Source organism: Leuciscus leuciscus (assembly GCF_965113295.1).
Source record: "Leuciscus leuciscus genome assembly, chromosome: 25".
Classification (NCBI taxonomy): domain Eukaryota; kingdom Metazoa; phylum Chordata; class Actinopteri; order Cypriniformes; family Leuciscidae; genus Leuciscus; species Leuciscus leuciscus.
The window spans coordinates 18833904-18854926 of record NC_138724.1 but is presented as its reverse complement, the minus strand read 5'-3'; the positions used below and the strand labels follow the sequence as shown (position 1 = coordinate 18854926).

General features: G+C 37.5%; 3 protein-coding genes across 12 annotated transcripts in view; 1 reads left to right on the top strand and 2 right to left on the bottom strand.

Moving 5' to 3' along the window:
* cUnh15orf40 (chromosome Un C15orf40 homolog) overlaps positions 1–21023 on the bottom strand; it is a 149961-nt gene that overhangs the window by 28827 nt on the left and 100111 nt on the right. The window lies entirely within an intron of this gene.
* acanb (aggrecan b) lies at positions 439–9704 on the bottom strand. 3 transcript variants are annotated; one of them, XM_082159054.1, is made up of 18 exons: positions 9547–9704; positions 7016–7098; positions 6548–6931; positions 6274–6448; positions 6038–6165; positions 5656–5949; positions 5052–5348; positions 4622–4805; positions 4364–4491; positions 3981–4274; positions 3797–3892; positions 2530–3699; positions 2313–2426; positions 1743–1901; positions 1584–1666; positions 1336–1480; positions 928–1110; positions 439–804 (listed from the first exon to the last, which is right to left on the bottom strand). In XM_082159054.1, exons 2-18 carry the CDS (start codon positions 7089–7091, stop codon positions 704–706), a joined length of 4011 nt encoding a protein of 1336 aa, XP_082015180.1. In that variant the 5' UTR covers positions 7092–7098; positions 9547–9704; the 3' UTR covers positions 439–703. The 3 variants fall into 3 exon arrangements, with proteins under 3 accessions (XP_082015180.1, XP_082015181.1, XP_082015182.1); XM_082159055.1 differs by having other exon boundaries at positions 5052–5345; XM_082159056.1 differs by lacking the exon at positions 439–804 and having other exon boundaries at positions 950–1110; positions 1326–1480.
* ppip5k1b (diphosphoinositol pentakisphosphate kinase 1b) overlaps positions 15844–21023 on the top strand; it is a 38713-nt gene continuing 33533 nt past the window's right edge. For 4 of the 8 annotated variants that reach the window (XM_082159059.1, XM_082159058.1, XM_082159060.1 and 1 more), the window contains exons 1-2: positions 15844–15990; positions 20555–20934. In XM_082159059.1, the coding sequence (XP_082015185.1) occupies positions 20788–20934 (147 nt within the window). In that variant the 5' untranslated portion in view covers positions 15844–15990; positions 20555–20787. Of the gene's footprint in view, positions 15991–20554; positions 20935–21023 lie in introns of those variants that run through there. The other 4 variants (XM_082159062.1, XM_082159061.1, XM_082159063.1 and 1 more) reach the window with 2 other exon arrangements.

Here is a 21023-nt window from a genome sequence, read left to right as displayed (position 1 = left end):
CATTTTCCAATCACTGGCGAAGTACATTCTTTAAGTACATAATAGGTGTATGCAAATTGGGATGCAGCAATGGACAGTTCTAGAGGCTATGTTTGGAATTGCATATTGCTATACTACTTGTATGCAAATTGTATTGATGCTTCTCATATGCAAAGTAATAGGTCATGTGATGATTCAATGCCTACTATTTCACTTACTTAAAAAAAAAAAAAGCCAGTTTTTAGCCAGTATATAGTATACTGTGGCATATTCAGAAAGTAGTAAGCTAGTATTTAATTCTGAACAGCCACAAATCACAAATAATGGGAAAATGCTCACACAAGTAAGCATTAGTGTCACTGTGTGGCCTGGAGGAAAATGTGCTAATGGTAAAGTAAATTCCTGTTTTTTAAGGTTTTATAAATGGAACTCTGTGCAATTCAATCTATTCTTTATAGATTAGATCATCTCTTGTGACCTAGCATTTATGGGTTAGGGTAAAAAGCAGGAGAAATACAATCCTAAAATGCCAAATAAATTTAAATGAACACAGATATCTTTCTTTTTTTCTTTTCCAAAACAGAGCTATGAGTAGAACTTGTAAACCAATCAGCCAGACAGGCTAAATAAAGTTTGTCACTACATAAGGTTATTCCCTTGTCATTGAGATTTTCTTTTGAGTAAATAAGGCTTCTGTACAGATGATAACAGTCCTCTGGATTTATTAAAGTGTGTGTTTTTTGTCCTGTTTAGAGGACCTTCTTCCATAGACTTCCTCGGTAAGTGCCTTGAGGAATCTTTTTCGTAGCCTGTCGTTTGTTTTGCCTGTTGAAGTAGATAATAACATGGACACAAAAATTTTGTTGACTTTTGAGTTGGAACTTTACTCCATAAAACATAACATACTAACCTTAACTTTTTCTTCAAGCATGTGTGGCATATACTAACCTCCTATGCATTCCACTTGAGGCTCCTCCCACTGACCATCAGGTAAGCAGTGCACTACAGAAAGGTGACGCTGTGTGAATCCGCTGTCACACTGGTATCGAATGATGGAGTTAGCAGGGTAGCGATCTTTCCTATTGCCTAACATCCTGGCATTCTTCACTTCAGGAGGTGATGAACATGTGACTACAGTAAAAAGAGTAAAACAAAATAGCAAAAAACATATTCCCTTCCTATTAAAACAATGAATAGTAGTTCCCTTGCATTCACAATATACATTGGTAATAAACATAACACAATGACTATTATGTCATTAAATAGCTATTGTGATGTAGCTATTTAATGAGCTCACATAGCTGATTAGTTGGGACTGACTTGGTGCTGAAGTTAATGTCTATCACCTCTTCTTACCAGGCCCACTCTTGCAGGTAAAAGGAAGATGATAGTTGCAAGGTACATCATTCCACTGGCCATCCTCATGCCATATCATTACAACACAGTCTTCTCCTGTGCTGAAGTAATTATCTGGCTGGTTGGGTCTCCAGTTTTCATATTCCTGCAGAGAAAGTAGCACTAGTTGAAACAATGACATACTGCAGATGCTTCAGATCATAGATGTCACTCAATTATGAAAAAAACGTAGAGAAAGTTAGTCTCACCAAAGGACTTCCATCTGTCCAGCGAAACTGATTTTGTTCATCCCTGTCATTTAGTCCAATCCATTGATAGTCGTGAGCTTGAGCTAGTGGGTTTAGAAATGTATAAGTGCTTTCAAAAAGCATTTACTTATCTTTTATAAGAAATCAAATTCAACTCACTTCTTACAAACTCTTGTTCTTGTTGGGAGGATATGCTAACCAGGTGAGAGTTTAGCTCTTGACAGTGCTGCTCAGCTCTGGTCCAGGTCTCACTCTCATCAAAATGGATGTAACAGCTGCCCATAAACTCCATCCACCCCTCGGCACATCCCTGTATCGCTGACAACACAAAAGAAGCAATGAATTTCATATAGTTTTTATTATATGTTCTATAAGGGGTGGCTAGTTACGCCAGACTGACAGGCTGCGCTCCAACTCACAGGGTCCCCGTGAGGTTTTCACTGCTCTTTATACACTGCACAGGGTTATATCTGTGTACTTCACTAGGCAAAATGTGTTCCTTTCAAATACCCTAATAAGTCTTCATCATAAACATGAACCCCCTAGGATTTATAATTTCATGTAAGATGTGTAGGAAGTAGGAAGTGTATGTGTAAGAAGTAAAAAGAGAGCAAAAATTAAATAGAGATGGATGGTTAAAACCTTCCTTCGGTCACAACAGATGCAGTACATAACATGATGGTATGTTTGTGGTCAGTTATTTTTGATATGCTTCGACTTTTAACTTACGTGTGGAGCAGTTTTCCCCACTAAATCCTGGATGACACAGACATACTGCAATGCCATCTTGTAGAGAGCATAAACCTTGACCACAGGGGTTTGGATCACAGGGGTTAGCAGAAGCTGCCAAAGATAGATATATTCACCTTAATTTCCAAATGTTAATATGAAGGTTGTTGTACACTAGTTAAATAACATCAAAAGGATATTTTTGTTCAGTTATTACCATCAGTATCAGTTGGCTCTTCCATAGCTTTTGACGTTTGTTGTGAAGCTGAAGGTGAAGTGGTGAATACAGTGCTGGGTGTTGTGGTGTTCAGAGGTGACTGATCCGACACATCAAACACCTGTGTGGTGACATTAAGTTGCTCGTTTCTTTCTGGTAGGAGATCATCTGCTTCATTGGGATTCCAGTAATCTTCATATAAAGTTCTATTAGAAAGAGATATGGAGATCTCCTCAACATATTGTGCTTGACTACTGCCCTCTCCACTGATCTCCACTGATCCACGACCCTGTTCTGGTCCAATGGTAGAACTAAATGTCAACTCAATGACCTCATTGTCTATTAGAATGACAATCTCTTCATCTTGTTTCTGAATGTGGCCAGACACCTCACCTGAGGGATGACTGGGATAACTTGAGGTTTCAGAGGCAGAGCCAGATCCAAATCCAGAGGCAGAACCAGACCCAAAGCCAGAAGCAGAGTCAGATCCTAATCCAGAGGCAGAACCAGACCCAAAGCCAGAAGCAGAGCCAGATCCAAATCCAAATCCAAATCCAAATCCAGAGGCAGAACCAGATTCAAAGCCAGATCCAAAGTCGATGGCAGAGCCAGATCCAAAGCCAGAGGGAAAGCCAGAACCACTAACATCAGTCAAGTCAAATGGGTTAATACCAGACAATTCCTGTTTTCCAGATGGTCTTGAGGTCAGATCAATCATTTCTGTGTCTATAAATGACACACCTGACCCACTCGATTCCCCACCACTGAAGAATCCACTTGTTCCTGAACCGCTAATTCCACTGCTGAGTCCCGATGGAAGGCCACTAGCTCCACTTTGTTCCTGGAAGAGACCAGACTCCTCTCCAGATTCTTGGTCCCCTGATTCTATTTCTGAAGTAATGATAGCACCACTACCACTGCCACTACCTTCTTTAGCCTCGGAAGCACTGCCTGAGGCAGAAGTCTGCCATATCAGTGTATCTGCACCTTCTTGAAACCTCACATGGTGACCTGATCCCTCACCACTTTGGCCAGAACCTGATATGCTCCCACTGGGAATGCCACTCCCTGACATATATCCGGAACTGGAATCAGGATCGCCTGATGCTGAGCCTGATCCAGATCCAGATCCAGACAGGTCCACAATCAAGGGAGGGACAATTGGACGAACTGTAACACATATTACTGAAAGTAAGCATGCCTAAATATGACAATAATGCAGCATAAATTAGCAGTAGGAAGTGGAGAAATCAAATATATTTGATACCAGGTCTCGGCAGCTCTGGTATGTCTGTCATGTTAAGATCCTTCTCCATCCTTGTAGCATTCAACATATCCTCATCAAGGAGCATAGACAGATTTGCTGAAAAATAAATAAGAATCTCCTAGATCAACACCCAGTCTTGTCTTTCAATGGAAACGCGTACATGCTGGCTTAAAAGCTGTTATACCTTTGAAGCAGTATGCATCATATCTGGAGTATGGGTTTGGGAAGCCTGTTTGGTTTGGTTCAGCATAAATAGTGTGGACTCCGGTTTTGTTTTCACCACAAACCAAGCCTGGGTTGCGGACAGGATAGCGGACACTGCGATCAGCCAGCCAGCCAGGACTGCACTTGTGGAAACCCTGATTCCATGCTGCATATAGTTCTCCAGTTGAGGCTAGAGTAGAACCCAGTTTTCTGCAATGGGCAGCAGCTTCGTAGTAGGTGAAGCCTGCTAGTGAACTCACATGGAAGATCTCCCCTAAGGGATAAAGCCCGAACAGCAAGATTATTGACGATTAAATATACAATATATGTCAATTTTATTGTCATGAATTAACTTGTACTCACCCTTTATTTGGTCCATGTAACAGTACACATCGTAACGCTCATGTGCAGGCCTAACATTGTATGAGCGCACACCAGGGGCGTCCTCCTGATCTCCAGAGCACTTCTTTCGAGGATGCACGATTGGATACCTAAACACAATGTAGAATACTATATATGGTGTCTGTCAACATGCCAGTATGTGAGCCAAGATTCTAGCTAATTCAGCATAAACAAATGGAGTAGGCACATAGGGCAGTACTTTGTGAGAAATATGTTCACCTGACAGTTTGGTCCTGTAGCCAACCTGCACTGCATTGATGAAGGCCAGCTTCATAAGCAGCCTGAAGGAGCTCTGGGGTGGCTATGACTGCTCCCAGCTTCTGACACGCCACTTGTGCTTCCTCAAAGGTGTAAGCATAACGCCTCGAGTCAGCGCGATAATGGAATACCACTCCTTTCGTTTCTAGGGTGAGGAAAGTTTTGGCCATATTTGATATTTGAGAACTATTTAAGTAAGGAGTTGCAAAACTCTGCTGTTTACTCATGTTATTAGGAAATGCTTTGGAAATCAGTTGAGGCACCTGTAATTTTGTGCATGCAAATATTTGTTTTGGCTCGATAATTTCATGTTATGTTGGTATAAGGTCCTTCAAAGGATGCTAACGTTATGTGGCTATCTCACACATTGGATCCAGTTTAGTTTACTTACCAGCAGTGACATTGTCCTTGGCAATCTCATATCCCAGATAAGGCAGAGCTGTGGCCACTTTGACGGCATCCTCCTCAACCTCAGTTATGTTGTAAGGTAGTGGTAGGGGACTTTCTATGCTTGTGGTGTTAAGAGGCTCATCTGTAACCAGTTGCCCACGGACCTCCCCTTCTGTGGTCACGTCTTCAGTATAGTCTAATGGGCTTGAAGTGACTGTAGCCACACTGAGCATGGGATCGGTGGTAGTGTATATTTCAGGAAATGGTGAGGTCTTTGTTAAAACTTTATTTGTGTCTTCTGAAAAATAATTGACAATGTTTGTGAGAATTTACACTCTTTTGAGTCATATCAGGACTTGGATCAGCTTGGATGCTCTATCTTTGCCTATTATTTGCAACTGCATGGAAAAATATGTACAAGCTTTGGAATAAAACAATGGTGAGTTAATAATAGTTTTTTCATTTTTGAGTTTCTATTTATAATATTGATTCAATTCCTTTATTGATTTTATGATATGATTGATCTGGAATGTGTAAATGATTTTAAATGAAAACAAACAAAAAATGCAATAAGCTAAAATATGAAATACATTCTCTGTTCTTACCTTCATAACAGATTGCATCATAGCGGGAGTCTGGGTATGGATAACCAGTCTGATTTGGAAACAGGTAAACCGTTCGCACTCCCAAAAGCCCCCCACCACACTGGGGTCGAGCTATGTTAATGGGGTACCGCACACTCCTGTCTGCCAGCCAGCCAGCATTGCACACATCCATGCCAGTCTTCCATGCCAGGTACAGTTGCCCCGTGGTGGCTAATTGGGCTCCCAACTTGGCACACTGATCTTCAGCCTCTGCAAAGGTGAACTTCTCCACAGACATGGAGTAGAAAACCTTGCCTGGATGACGAGGAGAATCCATAAAGTAAAACATAGCAAAAATGCACCAACTAGATACATTACATTTTGTAAACACTGCCTGAAGTACCTGACATTTTTTCTGCAAAACAGTACACATCATAGGTCTCATTGATGTCTCGGACTCCGTATGTTCGTACCCCTGGAAAATTTTCTTTGTCTCCGTAGCAAGGCTCCCTTGGCTCATGAATAGGATACCTATCGAGAATGAATGAGATTTTTCTATAGTTCCTTTGTATTGATTGTGTATTGACTGCTTGTAGTTTTTATTTATATAGTTATTAGATATTGACCTTTTCACATTACCTCACAGTTTGATCTGAAAGCCAGCCAGCATCACATTGATGGTACCCATCATCATAGGCAGCTTGCAACTGTGCGGGAGTTGCAATAACAGCACTGTTCTGGATGCAGGCTGCTTTTGCCGTATCAAATGTCAATGTATATCGGGTAGAAATTGCTCGGTAGTGAAACACAATACCTGTAAAAATTTGACCCATTTATTTAATTCTCACTTTCTGTTATTTATATATTTGATAAATGTCCTTTATTTTGCCTGAGAAGTTTGAAAGTGCATTACCTTGAACTTGCATTCCCACTGAATCATAGTTATCTTCAATCCCCTGCATGACCTCACACCGGTAGGTGCCAGAGTCACTGGAGCGGAGTTCTGAGATCTCAATGGTAGCATCAGTTGGCACCATGGGGTAGTTTACCATATGAACCCGGTCCAAGTAGTCGGTCTGAACCTGCACCAAGCCACCAGTGGCAACCAAAATAAGGGATATTCTGCCCTTGTAGATGTAGCTCCACTTAATACGGTGGGACAGTGGGACGATGGTTGTGGCACCAGGGTCCTGGACAGTGTTGTCCTGAAAGTAGCAGGGTATGACCATGCTCCCGCCAAGTAGAGGGTGCAGTGGCTGTTCCACAGGGATGCTCACACTGAGGGTGCTGTCCTGATCTGTATAACATAACTTTTTGAAATTCTCATCCACTTAAAAGAAATAATACGTAGCCATCCAAAATGCACAAAACGTTCACCTACCAGCCATGTCTCCGAAAAATATCATGCCATAAACGGCATGGATGCATGCATACAGCAGAAGCCAAGTCAGAGACATGATTCACCTTAAAAAAATACAGAAAAAGAGTAGGTTTTTTTCCATGAATTCATACAGCACCATGCACATTTAGCTAATATTCAACAGTGATGCATTGAACTAAAGCCTCAACAGCCAGAACAAGATACACTGTCAGGAAAAAAAAAGATAAAAACTTGCATAGTACTTTTAGGGGTACAACAGCTTGTCAATGGGACAGTACCCTTACAGACACAACTTCGTTTCTTATAACCCTAGAAGGTGCACATTAGTATTATGTACCCTGGCTTAAGGTACTACTATGAACCCTTTAGGCTTAGGGGTAGATAAGGTAGACAGATGTTTCTTTAAATATACTGTCCCAGTGACAAGATGTTGTACCCCTAAAGGCACAAGTTTTGCTCATTTTTTTCTGAGCATGTATCTAGGGCACAATGAACTGAGCAAATCACTCAAGTCATTTCAAAGGGAGTTTCTCTGTTTCCGAGTCTTTACACGACCTGACTGAGTTACTGTACTCTGGGTGGAAATTTGGAATAGATTGGAAACATGACGTCATTAATTCACTCTTCCATTTAAATGTTCACACATACACTCTTTCTCTCTCTGTCTCACGCTGTCTCTCTCTAAAGAAGAATAGTTCACTGTTTGTGCAACAGGAAGTGTTCTGGGCTTGTTAAGTTGAATTTTAATCAATGGCTACTGTCAAATCTGCCTGGGGGAAAAAACTATATTTTCTTGTATGATATATAAATGCTACAGTTAAATTTGATAATGAGCACATTGTATCATTTACCACTTTGCCTAAATTTTCCCTCTTGGCTGTTGCTCAGGTTTTCTGAATCAAGCTGTTTTAAATGCACTGAGTGACTGTAGGAGACCTCCATCCTGGCACGGCCCTGAAGCAGCTTTTTATCTCCCACCTCTAATGCCTTACTTCTGTTTTACTGGACCAGAACTAAGAACAAAAGACCACTTCCTATACAAGTAAATGAGACCTCGAACATGCTTTCACTGCTTTATATTGCACTGAGAGACAAAAATCTGTAGTCGGTATAGCTTGGTCGTTTTTTTATATGGTAATCTATTTATTCTATTTCCAATAGATTCTGCACTGAAAATATGTTTTTCAAACCACATACGCGAACACACACACACACACACACACAAATAGGTTGTGTGAGGTGAGAAGCGCTACATTCAACATCTGCTTGATAGACGGAAATATGTTAACTCAGCTGTCTGAGGTGAGTCATGGAGGATCTCCTCTGTCATGAAGACAAGTTTACATTCTATTCCAGAGGAATAAATAACATCCCACAGTGAACGAATGATGACACTTCTTTTTTACAACCAAAATGGACTGTTTCAAGTCAGGATGTATAAAAACAACCGCATTTTATTAATATGAATACTGTCAATTACAAATGACTTCTTTATAAGTATATCTGCTTAGCTCCAACTCTAGTCTTAAAAAAGTCAACTGTGTCCTGGCTTCTTTAAAATGACCAGTCACATGTGCCTTTCAAATGCCACTTCACGTCTACAGTTATATTCTGGTCTTGTCAAGGAGAGGTGGAGAGAGGACTTCCACAGTATCTCCATTCAGCCAGTGTGGTATGTTCTCTTCCCATCAGGCACAGGCCAATAAGCAGAGTTCTGTTCCTGCTGTGGTCTGCGCTCATGGACCCAGGCCTGCGTTAAAGCCAATGTAAACACTCCACTGTATTCCACAGGAGGCCCTAAATCACCAACCCCCCAAGAGAGCCACAGAACCAGAACACTGTCCACATTCAACACACAGAGTGGCAGGTAAGCAAGCCTAGTACTGTAATAAGGTACAGTGAAAGTATGTCATGTTCATACATGAACATACTACATACAGTATAAGCTATCAGCATGCTTTTGGTCATAGATCACAACTATTATGCACACTTGCAATCAATTTAGAAAGGTAGCTTCACCTACGACAACACCTTGCCCAGCCTTATCAGGAGAATTTTACATGCAATATGAAAAGTTAGAAATAATAACTAATCTTTAAAATGCTAATCATAAAACCGCAACAACCATATTTCCTTGAAATTGTATAAAATAAGATACAAAGGCCATTTGCACCCAAAAACCCAAACCTCAATGTAATTACTTCACCGAAATTAATGAAAAAGTAGATGCTAGTTAGATATTAATATATATTAAGAAAATATAATAGATATAGCCATATCATTTCATTTTAATTTGAATATTGAATTTTATCATTCTAATCACATGCTTTAAATTTGAATATTAATAAAATAATGGAATTTGAGAAGTAATCAATAAAACTAACTTAATACTAACCTTAATAGACAAATAAATAAATAATAAATAAAAATGTTGCTGTGCATGCATATATCAAATAATGCATTTACTGTATAAACTCAAACTTCAAGCTATATCACTATTAACAACTATAAATAATTTTTTTTAAACTTACCAAACTAGTATTGTCCCTTCTTACTTATCTTAGTTGTTCTTTGCGGTGTCTTTGTGTCTTGCATTAATCTGTTGGGAAATTTCTAAATTCCGGTGTTTTTGGACTGCTTGCCTTCCCTGTGTGAGTCAGGAGCAGAAAGGGCTCTAATTCAAATTGGGCACAAGTTTAGTAAAGTGAGTTGGAGAGAGAGACAGAAAATGGTAGAAGGAGGCAGAAAAGTGGGAGTGGGGACTATTGAGTGCCCCTGAGTGGCATGTTGAATTTTCAAATCACAACTTCAGGGGAGACTGCGGTTGATAGGCTAGAGGATTTGAGTGGCACAGGATTCAGTTCTGGGCCATAATAGGATGTTTTCACAAAAATGTGTATACCCACAATCATTGATTAAAAAATCTCTCAAAGATAGGATATAACAGTTATAACAAAAATGTGTAAATATTTATTGACATTTTAATGTGTCTGGGTTTTTCCATTTTCATTTAATTTCATTCTCATTTGCACTTACACTTTAAAAAAAGTCTGGGCTTAAAACAACCATTTCTGGGTTATTTGGCAACACGGTGCTGGTGAAATATTGGAGAGAACACGTGCTGGGTTATTTTGGCCCAGCTTGTTGGGTTTTATAACCCATTCTCTGGGTTATAACATAGTGCCTGGTCAAACCTGATATTGAACGTTTTTCATTTTAAATAATAAAAATGCACTCTAAAAACAATGTTATATATAATATAGGACAGGGAAAAATCCTATAAAATATTTTTTATTCAATGACAAGTCAATAGTACAATAATAGGAAAATACTTAAGGAAGTGACAGGAGCAGCCAATGGGAATCTGTGTGAAGAAAACTGGTATCAGTTGGCTGTTCCAGTTTAATCCTACACTTATATTCATGTTTGCAAATCTGCATCAAAAACAACTTTACCTTTCGCTATCTCATCTGTCAGACATTTATGTTTCAACCCATGAAACAAATAGCGTGAACACAGCTGCGACGCTAGTGCACTAGATCAACAGCGCTCCCATGTGTGACTACAGAGTGTTCCTATTTATCTGTAGTAATTTGATAGGAAAACACTGTAATACAACCTTTAACTTAATTCTGGAAGTTTCCACTCAGGATGTTTTCTGAACACAAAATGACCAGTGACAAATTTATCCAGTTTTAACCGGTTTGGCACAGACTAACCAACATTGGGTCAAACTGACCCAGCACTGAATAGGTATGTGAGGGGGTTCATCATTTGTATTGACAGTAAAAATTACCCAGCCGCTGACTTATTAAAAATAACTCAAGAAAATGTTAGTTTCATCAGACATAATCAACAATGAATGAAAATTGTTCCAATGAACCCCAGTTTCCCCATAACCATCATAAAGTTTCATACCGGTATTTATTTGTCTTATTTGTCAACAGTTTATGAGTCTTCATCATCAGGTGGGCGTGAATATGATGACTCTACTGTGGAAATATATGTCTAAGCTTCAGTTTCCTGTGTAGTACAGGTTTTATAGCTCTATTGCGGGCCTTTGGAGTGGTATATTTAGGGACACTGGAAAAGCTTGCAAGAATCTCTCAACCAAATATCAGTCTGTGTCTGATGGTGCTGGAATTTCACAGTTCAAACTTTAAAGTGCTGACTCACCAACTTTTTCTGCAAGTTTTTTGAAGTGTGATATACTTTCGTATCCTTATATGGGAAGAAACTTCCTTTGGCCAATAGGCATTTTATATTCTTCACATTCCCAACCAAGTTGATTATCTTGGTTACTGCAACTGAACTTGCTCACTATGGCGCATAAATTCAATAAAACAATGTGACTGAATCCAGCACCCATACTTAGGTTATATATGGTCAGAAATGGGAAATTATATTGTTTTAAACCCATGAACCCTGTCACAGGCAGTGTGATAAGACTGGCTATGTTAGAGAAAACTCTACAACGGCCAACATTTCAGACATTTAACAGAGCAGAGTAGAAGTTACGTAATAATTGCTTGGATACACTTTGAATGTTTTCTTCAGACTTCTACAAATTGCCATAGGAAACATTTCCCACTTTCTACAGCCACATCTATAATATCCTAAGAATGGACCTGCAATGCACTGGTACACCTCATTACATGCAACATATACAAAACCTGCAATTTATTCACATGTGTGAACTATAAACCATGTGTGTAAAATAAAAACTTAATTACCTGGAAAACCCCGGAGGGGTCAAACGAAAACATATTGTGTCTGGTCACACAAACTGTGCTTGTTGATTCTCATACTAGCACATTGTTGCTCTGTGTAGCTACTTTACAAATCTAACAACCTTAGAGGTCTCACGAGTGACCGCTCAGGTTTATTTCTAAATATATTCCATAAGTCAGTGAATTGCAGGTATTGTCTGGGCTTAGGGGTGAAAAGTTGACCCTTATAACGTGCTTAGTTTATAACTGTTGTAGTTTAGTGAAGTTCGATGGGGTGGAGGGTGGGGGAGTTCATTAGGGACAGGATTTCACACACCCCTGGAGACTAGTTAACAGTTATGAACAGGTAAAGTGGTGACATCATCTAAATTGCAATATCAATATATGTCTTGTACTGCGGGTTTAAATGCTCTTGAATGTACACTGTCATTTGGATAACTACTATTTTTTATTATTTTATAAATTGTATCACAGTTTATTTTATAGAATGAATTATTCTTGCAATTAAATTATTTTTATTTATTTTTATTTTACAATGTAATTTATTTATGTGATGGTAAAGCTGAATTTCCAGCATCATTACCCCAGTCTTCAGTGTCACATGATCCTTCAGAAATCAGTCTATGCTGATTTGCTGCTCAAAAAACTTTTGCGTATTATTATCAATGTTGAAAGCAGTTGTACTTAATATTTTTGTGAAAAAGCTTTAAAAGATGTCATTCAGACCATCATGACACAGTATTTTATTGTTGACAGTTGGAGCCCTGGTCGCAAATCGGCATGTTTGCTCTCTAAAACAAAAACGAGAAACACATATTCATCAGAGTGAATTTTGCAGACCAACATGTGGAAGGGATGGAAAACAGTAGCGTTTTCTTTGAGGTGACAAATTTCAGGCCTGTCAAGGACTGCTGATGCTTCAGTTTTTGTTTGGGATGAGGGTCATCATGGGATAGAAACATTTTGTTGGCTTGGAACTTCTACATCTGTTCTAATTGTGTAGCATCATACATTTAGCTCATTTTAATATACTAATGTAATTTACTAAATCATAAAGGTCTTTGGGCCCCTAGTTGTCCCTTATGTAATTGCAGAGGGGCCGTACATTTTATGAATATGTCATGTAAGTAATTACGTAATAGAAATTGCTTACTTTAATGAGCATATTTTGTTCTAGATGTTCCTTGAGGATCGCTTGAAATATGATGAGGGTCCAGTACTGTTTTTGAGAAACTCTGGCATAAAGGACACCGTGTACGAGGTGAAGTGTACTAATAACCTCTAAACTGGTCATAAAATGAAGAGATACACTGTTTTAAATCATGTCATGATATAAGACCTCGACCAACCACCAAACCTATTTGTGTTATCTCTTTATGACTAATTCTTGTTCTTTGGTCATGTGCCAATGCAGTTATTGGCTTATTCGCATTTAGCTCCTGGCGAATGAATAACGGAAACAGAGGATTCATAGTGCAAAAATATACTTGATGTCTGCTTCATGTCTTAATTTGGCTGCCCTGAAAATGTCCTGAACATTTTTGAAACGTTTAGAAACCTTATAATGGTTGATTAATAGTCATCAGTGTTCTGACATCTTAAGCTAAAAAAAAAAAGAAGATTATATTTTAAATGATTCATTATTATGTGTGTGTTGATTGGAATCACCCCTTATTTACTTTGGTGAACTGATTGACATGTGATCAATTGTGATCGTACATGCTGTAGTGAGTCACACACACCTGATTGTCCTCTTTGACCCCAGCGCAGATCTTGAACCCAAACTCTCATCACTTACCCCAATTTGATGCAGGGCCTGGATTTGAACAAGCTCGCATTGACTCGCTTCCCATTTCGCCAGCTCAACAGGGTATTGACACAGCTTTTCGGCGTCTGTTAAGGGGGGGGAAGCAGTCTTTTTACTGGGTTTCGTTTAAATGAATGGAGGTATTATGGAGATGTCACAGCAACGGACCCCTACTGATGTATATGAGCTTTCAGTGACCAACTGACGGGTTACAGAGAGGTTATTTTTTTTTAAACGAATGTATTAATATATATTAATTAAAGTGACATTTATGCATGAAGTCAGAATATTTAAGATTAAAATTATTTCCTAAGCTAATTGCTTGGGATTTACACAAATAATTTAATTTATTATTATTATTATTATTATTTATTCGTTTCATATTTATTTAATTTCTTATTTGATTTAATTATTAGAAATAATATATAGACAGTAAAAATGGCTAATGGGCATTTATATTTACAGTAGCATACAGTAATTTGCAAACTTTGATTCTTACATTGCAAAGCCATTAATATAATAATTATTGATGTACAGAGTCATATAGGCCTACTTCTACGTTACATTTTCATTTTACATAATAAAGTATGAAGTTTAAATATTGTATTTTTTTTAAGTAAATTTATTACCTAAGCTAGCTGTTTAGGGTTCAGTTAAATAATGAATGTATTATTTTTGTTGTTGTTGTTGTTGTTTTTACAATTTTATAATAATTTTATTGTATTGTTATGAATAATATGTAGATAACGTTTGGCTTTTGGAAATTTATACTAACAGCATGTAATGTAATCTAATGTTTACACAATTAATTAATTAATTAATTAATTAATTATATTTAATAATTCGTTTTTTATAGTATTACTATTTTAAATGGTTTTATAATTATTTGATTTTTTTATAGTAATTTAGTTTCATTCTTTAAAACAAACAAACAATAATTGGACCCTCCCCCCCCCCCCCCCCCCCCCCCCCCCTCTATTTTAGACTCAATTATCCTATATATTTTTTGAAACAATATCTAATGTGAAAAGCACTATAAATACTTGTCCGTGTTTCAATGTCCATTTCATTTCATATTTTTCCATCAGAGACACTTATCTATGGCATCAGAACATTGTCTGGACTCCGAGGAGACTTCAGTTCACCTCAGTGGAGCCAGAGCTCTCTTAGTCTGGGAATCATGATCTCAAGCAGTAGGGCTGTGTGTGTGTGTGTGTGTGTGTGTGTGTGTGTGTGTGTGTGTGTGTGTGTGTGTGTGTGTGTGTGTGTGTGTGTGTTTTTCCTATTCATTTGAATGAACATTGATACTCTGTAATTCGTCAGAACATAAAAAGACGATCATGTCCCAGCATATACAGTAGATGAAAATGTTAAGTTAAATTAAATTAAAATAAGACATTAAGACATATGTCTTTAAGCTAAATTCAAACTGCTTTGGATTTTGTAACAGATATTAAAAAATTGCCATTCAAAATACGACCTGGGAATAGAATGAAACCTAATACTTTTTGTGGTAACACTATATTTTAAGGTGTAGTTACATGTACATGTACTTACTATAGTAATAACAGTAAATTATGCATAATTACATGTAACTAACCCTAAACCAAACCCTAACCCTAACCGTAACTCTAAGTACATGCAGTTAATTAATATTACTCAGTACTTATTTGAGTAAGTATACAATGTAACTACGTCACCTTAAAATATGGTGTAACCCTTTTTGTTTAAGGTCAATTCACCATTGGTTCCCTCAGCTATTTCTAATGGGTTTTATGACTACAAACTGAACAGCTTTATGTTTGCTATAGCTAATTTAATGTTTTTGCATATGATAACATGGTAGGATCATGATAATTGTAAGCATAGATATATATAGATCCTCATAAGGGTCCGTTTCAATGGGCCGGTATACATAAGCCGTCCGCCATATTGGAGCGGTCAGTGAACATTCGAGAGCAAGTTGACTGAGGGTCTGCAACCGTAGTTAGATTCATGAATATCTATATCTGCAATAGACTTCAGCAGATGATTTTAGTAATAAGGAATTACAACCATATATACCAAGTTTAAGGGTGAGACTTGAGTATCAGTGTGATTTAAAACGTAAAAAGGCCTCTAAATTATCAACATGATCAAAACTTTGCTGAAAAACCACAAACTACTACATGTCTGATTAGTAGGGCATACCTTTTTGGTATTATTTCCTATGTCACGCCTTACAGGGTTAAAGGATAGGGGTTAAACAAAGGCTGTTGTTTCGCCCGTCCTGTAGGAGGCAGTCATCCGTGTGAAGTGTCCGTGTCCCGGAGAACGAAAGACGGCGCTTTTCTGTCAAATGTTTTCTGAAGGTAAATTCACGCTGCGAAGCTAGTTTCACATTGACAGAAGACGAGGAAGTCAAACACTGACCGCGACCGAGTTCCTCTTACAAGCAAGTGAGTATCCTTCAGTATAGACCATTACATGCTGCAGTCGTTTATGTTTATTGTTACTAAAGTTTATGTTTGTAGACATATTCTGCTGCTTGAGTTTATGTGAAGTCGGTTGAGTGATGGAGCGCTGCAACACTTGTTTGACTTTTCATTCGGTGCGATGAGAGGAGGATGTTGTGTTCATAATTCTGTTTTGCCCTATATAATCACTAATTCAGTGTGCATAACTAACTTTTGTTTCATATCTCGTCTTTTTACTCGTCATTATGTTGTATTGCACAGAAACAGATGCATAAGAGCTGTCAGTTATGAGGTGTAGTGTGCTGCGACTTCTTTTCCTCATTGGTCCATCACAGCATGGCATTCGGGCTCCGTGTTCCCTGGCCTCTTGTGACTACTTTTAACTGGCAGTGTTAAAATGCAGCCATCAGTGTGACAGCTGCAGATCTCAGTCTCCACACTATGTTGATCATGCTGTGCTTTTGCATGGCATGCTTATTTATTGTGGTTGTTTAATTTGTGAGATTAGTACTGTATGTACCAGTTGCATGCCTGGGAGACTGAAAAGTGTTCTGAAAATGGTAACAAATCTCAGTTAATGGCCAAAGAAACACTTAAATGGATAGTTCATCCAAAAATTAGAATTGCTTCCTGTCTTCTGTGGGATATAGGATATTGTCAAAGTTGCTCTTTTTTCGTATCGTGATTCAGAGAAGAAAGTCATATGGGTTTGGAATGACAGGAGTCATTTTGGAATTTTTTTTTTTTCCATTTTTGGATGGAATGAATGGGCTGTTGTGATTTGCCACAATGTTCTTAGTTTGATCATAACCCCAGCATGTTTAAAAAATTTTCTTTCTTTTTTTCTAGTAGCATTATAGGATAGCAAGGATTCTTACCATGGACTGGTAATGGTTAACTTGCTAGTTAATTATATACCATTTTGGACCAGTTGGGCAATTTAGCACTCTTCATTTCTGCAACTCCAAGCAAATTAGCTTGTTTCTCAATTTTTACTACATAATTAATAAGTTGCGCAATTATTAATAATTCCAGTAAAGCATTCACTTTAATACATGCACATTGTTGCACTTCATTTGCATCAAGAACAAATGCAAACATTCATAACTTTAAGTAAATAGATAAATTGCATTTTTCAAAATGAAAAAAAAAAAAAAAAGCTGTTTTGAGTCTGCTAAAGTCTTTAACATTTGTTATATTTGTCAACAAAAATGCAAACCAAAATATTCATAACTTTAAATAAAAAAATGTTTTTCCTCCAAGAAAATGACTTGGTTATATTTAGATGAATAAATCATATAGTCACGTTCAGTCATTGGTATACAATTGCAAGGGTTTTGCAGTGCTGCTTTTATCTTAATGATAAATAATTTATGACAGAAATAACCATTATAACCAGTCATAATAAAAGCAATTTACAGGATATGATCTCAAAGGTCATTGGCTCTCTCTGCAAGTGTCTACTGGACTGCTAGATTCATTATCATAGGATCACATTGGCATCTTAAAATGTTCTGGCCTCTGATTTGTTTCCTATGACGTTAGACGGAAATTGGCACTGAGTCAGAAATTGTCTTTTTATTGGGAGATGAGAGGGTCTGTGGCTCTTACCATTGGAAAAAGCGTAACGGCTAATTTGAATGACGTGAGGCACCTCAGCCTATCATATAATGGCATTGAGGTCAGTGGCTAGCGTTCAGAGTTTTGCGTTCGTCTTGTGAATAAATGTTCTATATTTGGTGTTGTTTCGCTAGTAAGCTATAGAAAGAATACATTTATTTATTAAAATCTTTATATATTGTTTACCTTTATTAATTAAAAAACGTTATCATTATTAGGCTTACACAGCAGTCATACATCATTACAATTCAAGTCTAATTTATTTCTTGAAATCTGGAAACCATAGAGAGAACACGTCATTATTTTATTTTTTTATTTTTTTCATTCAAATGCAATAGAATACAATATTTATTAATTTGATCTTTTTTTTTTATTAAAATGCATTATATCAGCATCATAGTGCATGGCAGTCATAGTCATTCAAGTCTTTTTATAATTGGTAAAACCCAAAAATACAAAGAAAGAAAACATCGATATTGTTTATTTTCTTTAGACAATATAATGCAATATCACTCAATATTACATAATGCCTATTATTAAATACTACTACACATTTGCTGGTGGTAATGCTGTAAATGAGTTCTACCTGTCGCTTCATTCCCTGCTTTGCCTTCTCTCATAAAATAACATTTTTATCAAGGTAAAATCGACATATTAGTTCCCAACGAAAGGATTGTTTAGTGTAAAACATGTTGAAGATTAGCGAACAGGCTGTTGATTCATTAGCCTAAATGATAAGCTATTTCCTCACAAAGGAAAATCCGGAGCGTTAACTTTAGCTGTTACACTTTTTTGGCTGAAGGTTGCAGGCTTGCCTTCCAGTGGCTTTGACTGAGTTACTCTGATTTGGAAACAACAGATGCCTTAAAGAGACAGTTCACCCCAAAATGACAATTCTGTCGCCATTTAGTCATCATGGTTATTTTGTTCTAAACCTGTTTGTCTTTTTCTTCTGTGATCATTTTGGTCACAATAATCGAAATATGAAATTTACATACTGTTTCATCTCTAGTTTGGCCACTATTGACTTGTATGAACGAATTTTTTTTCCAAAATATCTTAATTTTGTATAATGCATGCAGGTTTTGAACAACGAGAGAGGCAGTAAATGCCACCAAAATTTCAGACCAGCCCGACACAGTAACATAAACTCAACCAATGACACGTGTTTGGGGCGGAGCTATCTGATTGTCTGACCAATAGCAGATAGGGGTGTGTTCAGAAGCGTTTTTTGCAATTCCAGAAATGCCTTCAAAGGCCATAGAGATGTAAACTTAATGAAATCTGTTCACTTAAGGATGAAAAATGAATAAACATAGTAGACATTTACATAGTATGTGGTATTCAACATGCACTTAAACACTTACTTACTTTGACATGTTTGCATAACACGAGATATAGATTGGACAACAGAAGAAGGCAGAAATGTCAAATGCATTTTACATGATCCAAGGGTGTTTTTGCAAGCATTTATTATTATCTCGTTTTGGTTTCTGAACAACGTTGTGTCCGTTAAGGTGTTCACATTTTTTTCAAAAGGCTTAGGCCTATATCTTCATATTATCTTGTAAGGATAGTGGACTCTTGTTCCTTTGTTGCTTTAGCTGTAAGTGATAGTAACATCTATTTATGAGTTTATTTATCTCCGTGTGTGTTTTGCTTGACCCTGGGTCGCTGTAGACGGCTTCCTCCCAACTTAATGTTCCCTGTCAACACGTCCACAGCGCGATGAGTTATCTTTGGAAGCCACAGGCCTCAGCATTTGATCCAAGTCTCACCCCTCCCCCAGATTCACCTCTGCCAGGGGCCTGTGGCTATTATTGGGCCCTAAGTCACATGCAAAGTGTTTGGTATTTGAAGTTTGTAGTATTCTTAAAAAGTGCAAAATATGACAGAGGAACACATTAAATTCATATCTGGATGGCTTGATGGGAGGTTGTACATTGTGTAAAACTAGCCCAAGGATAGTTTGGATTGAACTACAGCACACTGTCTGTTTGTTTAGAGGGATAGCTAGCATGGCGTGTATCAGCATGGTAAGGAAATATGATATGAAACAGCATATGTATCCAACAGTGCATTCTTTTCCTTGTAGTCAGCATATTGGGAAGCGTGGCATCGCTTTGAAAATTGTAGGCTAAGTGTAACTGTAAGACTTGTTTAGTTTAACTACTTAAGAATTTTTATTAGCATTATTAGTGGCACTTGCTAAGCCAAACATTACTTTTATTATTCCATATGCACTAGGGACAAGACACGTAGCAATGCACTTCCTAGAATTCTTGTGGCAAGTTTTCACTCGCATTTTGTCCTAAAAATGTAAACATCTATGGCCGGTTTCTCCAGTCTAAAATGCATGATTAAACAGTCTTAACTGAAAGCAACTTGTTTTTTCTCAAGATGCACACCAGTAATGTTTTTTTTTCTATCATGGCATGTTTATAAAAACTACTTAAATGTCTCAAGGCCTTATCCTGGCTTAATCTAAGCCTTGTCTGTGAAACCAGGTCATTGTTTTATTCACTCTTTCAATGTCATTTTAGATCAAACATCTGCAAAATTAATACATATTCAAGAAAATGTGGTAAAGGTTACATATGTTAACATAACATAGTTAGTGCAATAGTTAACATGAAATAATAAAGAATAGTAATTTTTCAGCATTATATTAATGTCTGCATATACCCGTTGTATGAATTTAATGTTGTATAATTTAACATTTGTTGTATATTGTAAATTAATAGAATAGAAAGTAGATTAGAAAGTTCAAAAGAACAGCATTTATTTGAAATCGATCTTTTGTAACTTTTACCTTTAAGTATTCAAATTATTTATTTCAAAAACAATCTTACTGACTCAAAATTTTTGAACAGTTGTGCATAAATATATGAACTTATATTGTGTGTTGGATCTTACTTTATTGCAGGTAGGAGCAGGAAGAGATTTTGTGAGAGAAATGAATAAATTCGCATAAATTCAAAATATTCCTGGTTTTGGAAGGATGACACCAAATCTGTAAGGATTAAACACACCATCATTGAAGACACTTCTGGAGTCTCATCCAACTGAATTACACACCTCATCTAATGTTTCCACCACTGAGCTTCAGCACAAGATGGTGTGCTGGGAATTTGACTGTTTGACAGAGACTCGACAGAAATGTCAAAGTCAAGCGGACAGGGGATGTCCAACAGCGGACTCCCCCAGTTCCTGATTGGAAGTGAGGCTGGTGAAAGCAGAGAACTGGATGACAAAGACATGAGGAACATCTCAGGGCCTTACGGAGAGGATGAGGAGGAGGATCAGGTACGGAATTGCCCAGGGATCAATGATATTCCTATTCATGGGATCTTTTCATGGATATAAGCATTGTTGAATTGTGATGATCATGTGAT

What these genes read in the sequence shown, in the direction of transcription:
- acanb (XM_082159054.1), bottom strand. Translation starts at nt 7,091, where the DNA reads ATGTCTCTGACTTGGCTTCTGCTGTATGCATGCATCCATGCCGTTTAT. An exon ending in TGATGCAATCTGTTATGAAG is followed by an intron (nt 5,349 to 5,655) that starts GTAAGAACAGAG and finishes ATTATTTTTCAG; the next exon opens with AAGACACAAATAAAGTTTTA. An exon ending in AGAACAAGAGTTTGTAAGAA is followed by an intron (nt 1,667 to 1,742) that starts GTGAGTTGAATT and finishes TAAACCCACTAG; the next exon opens with CTCAAGCTCACGACTATCAA.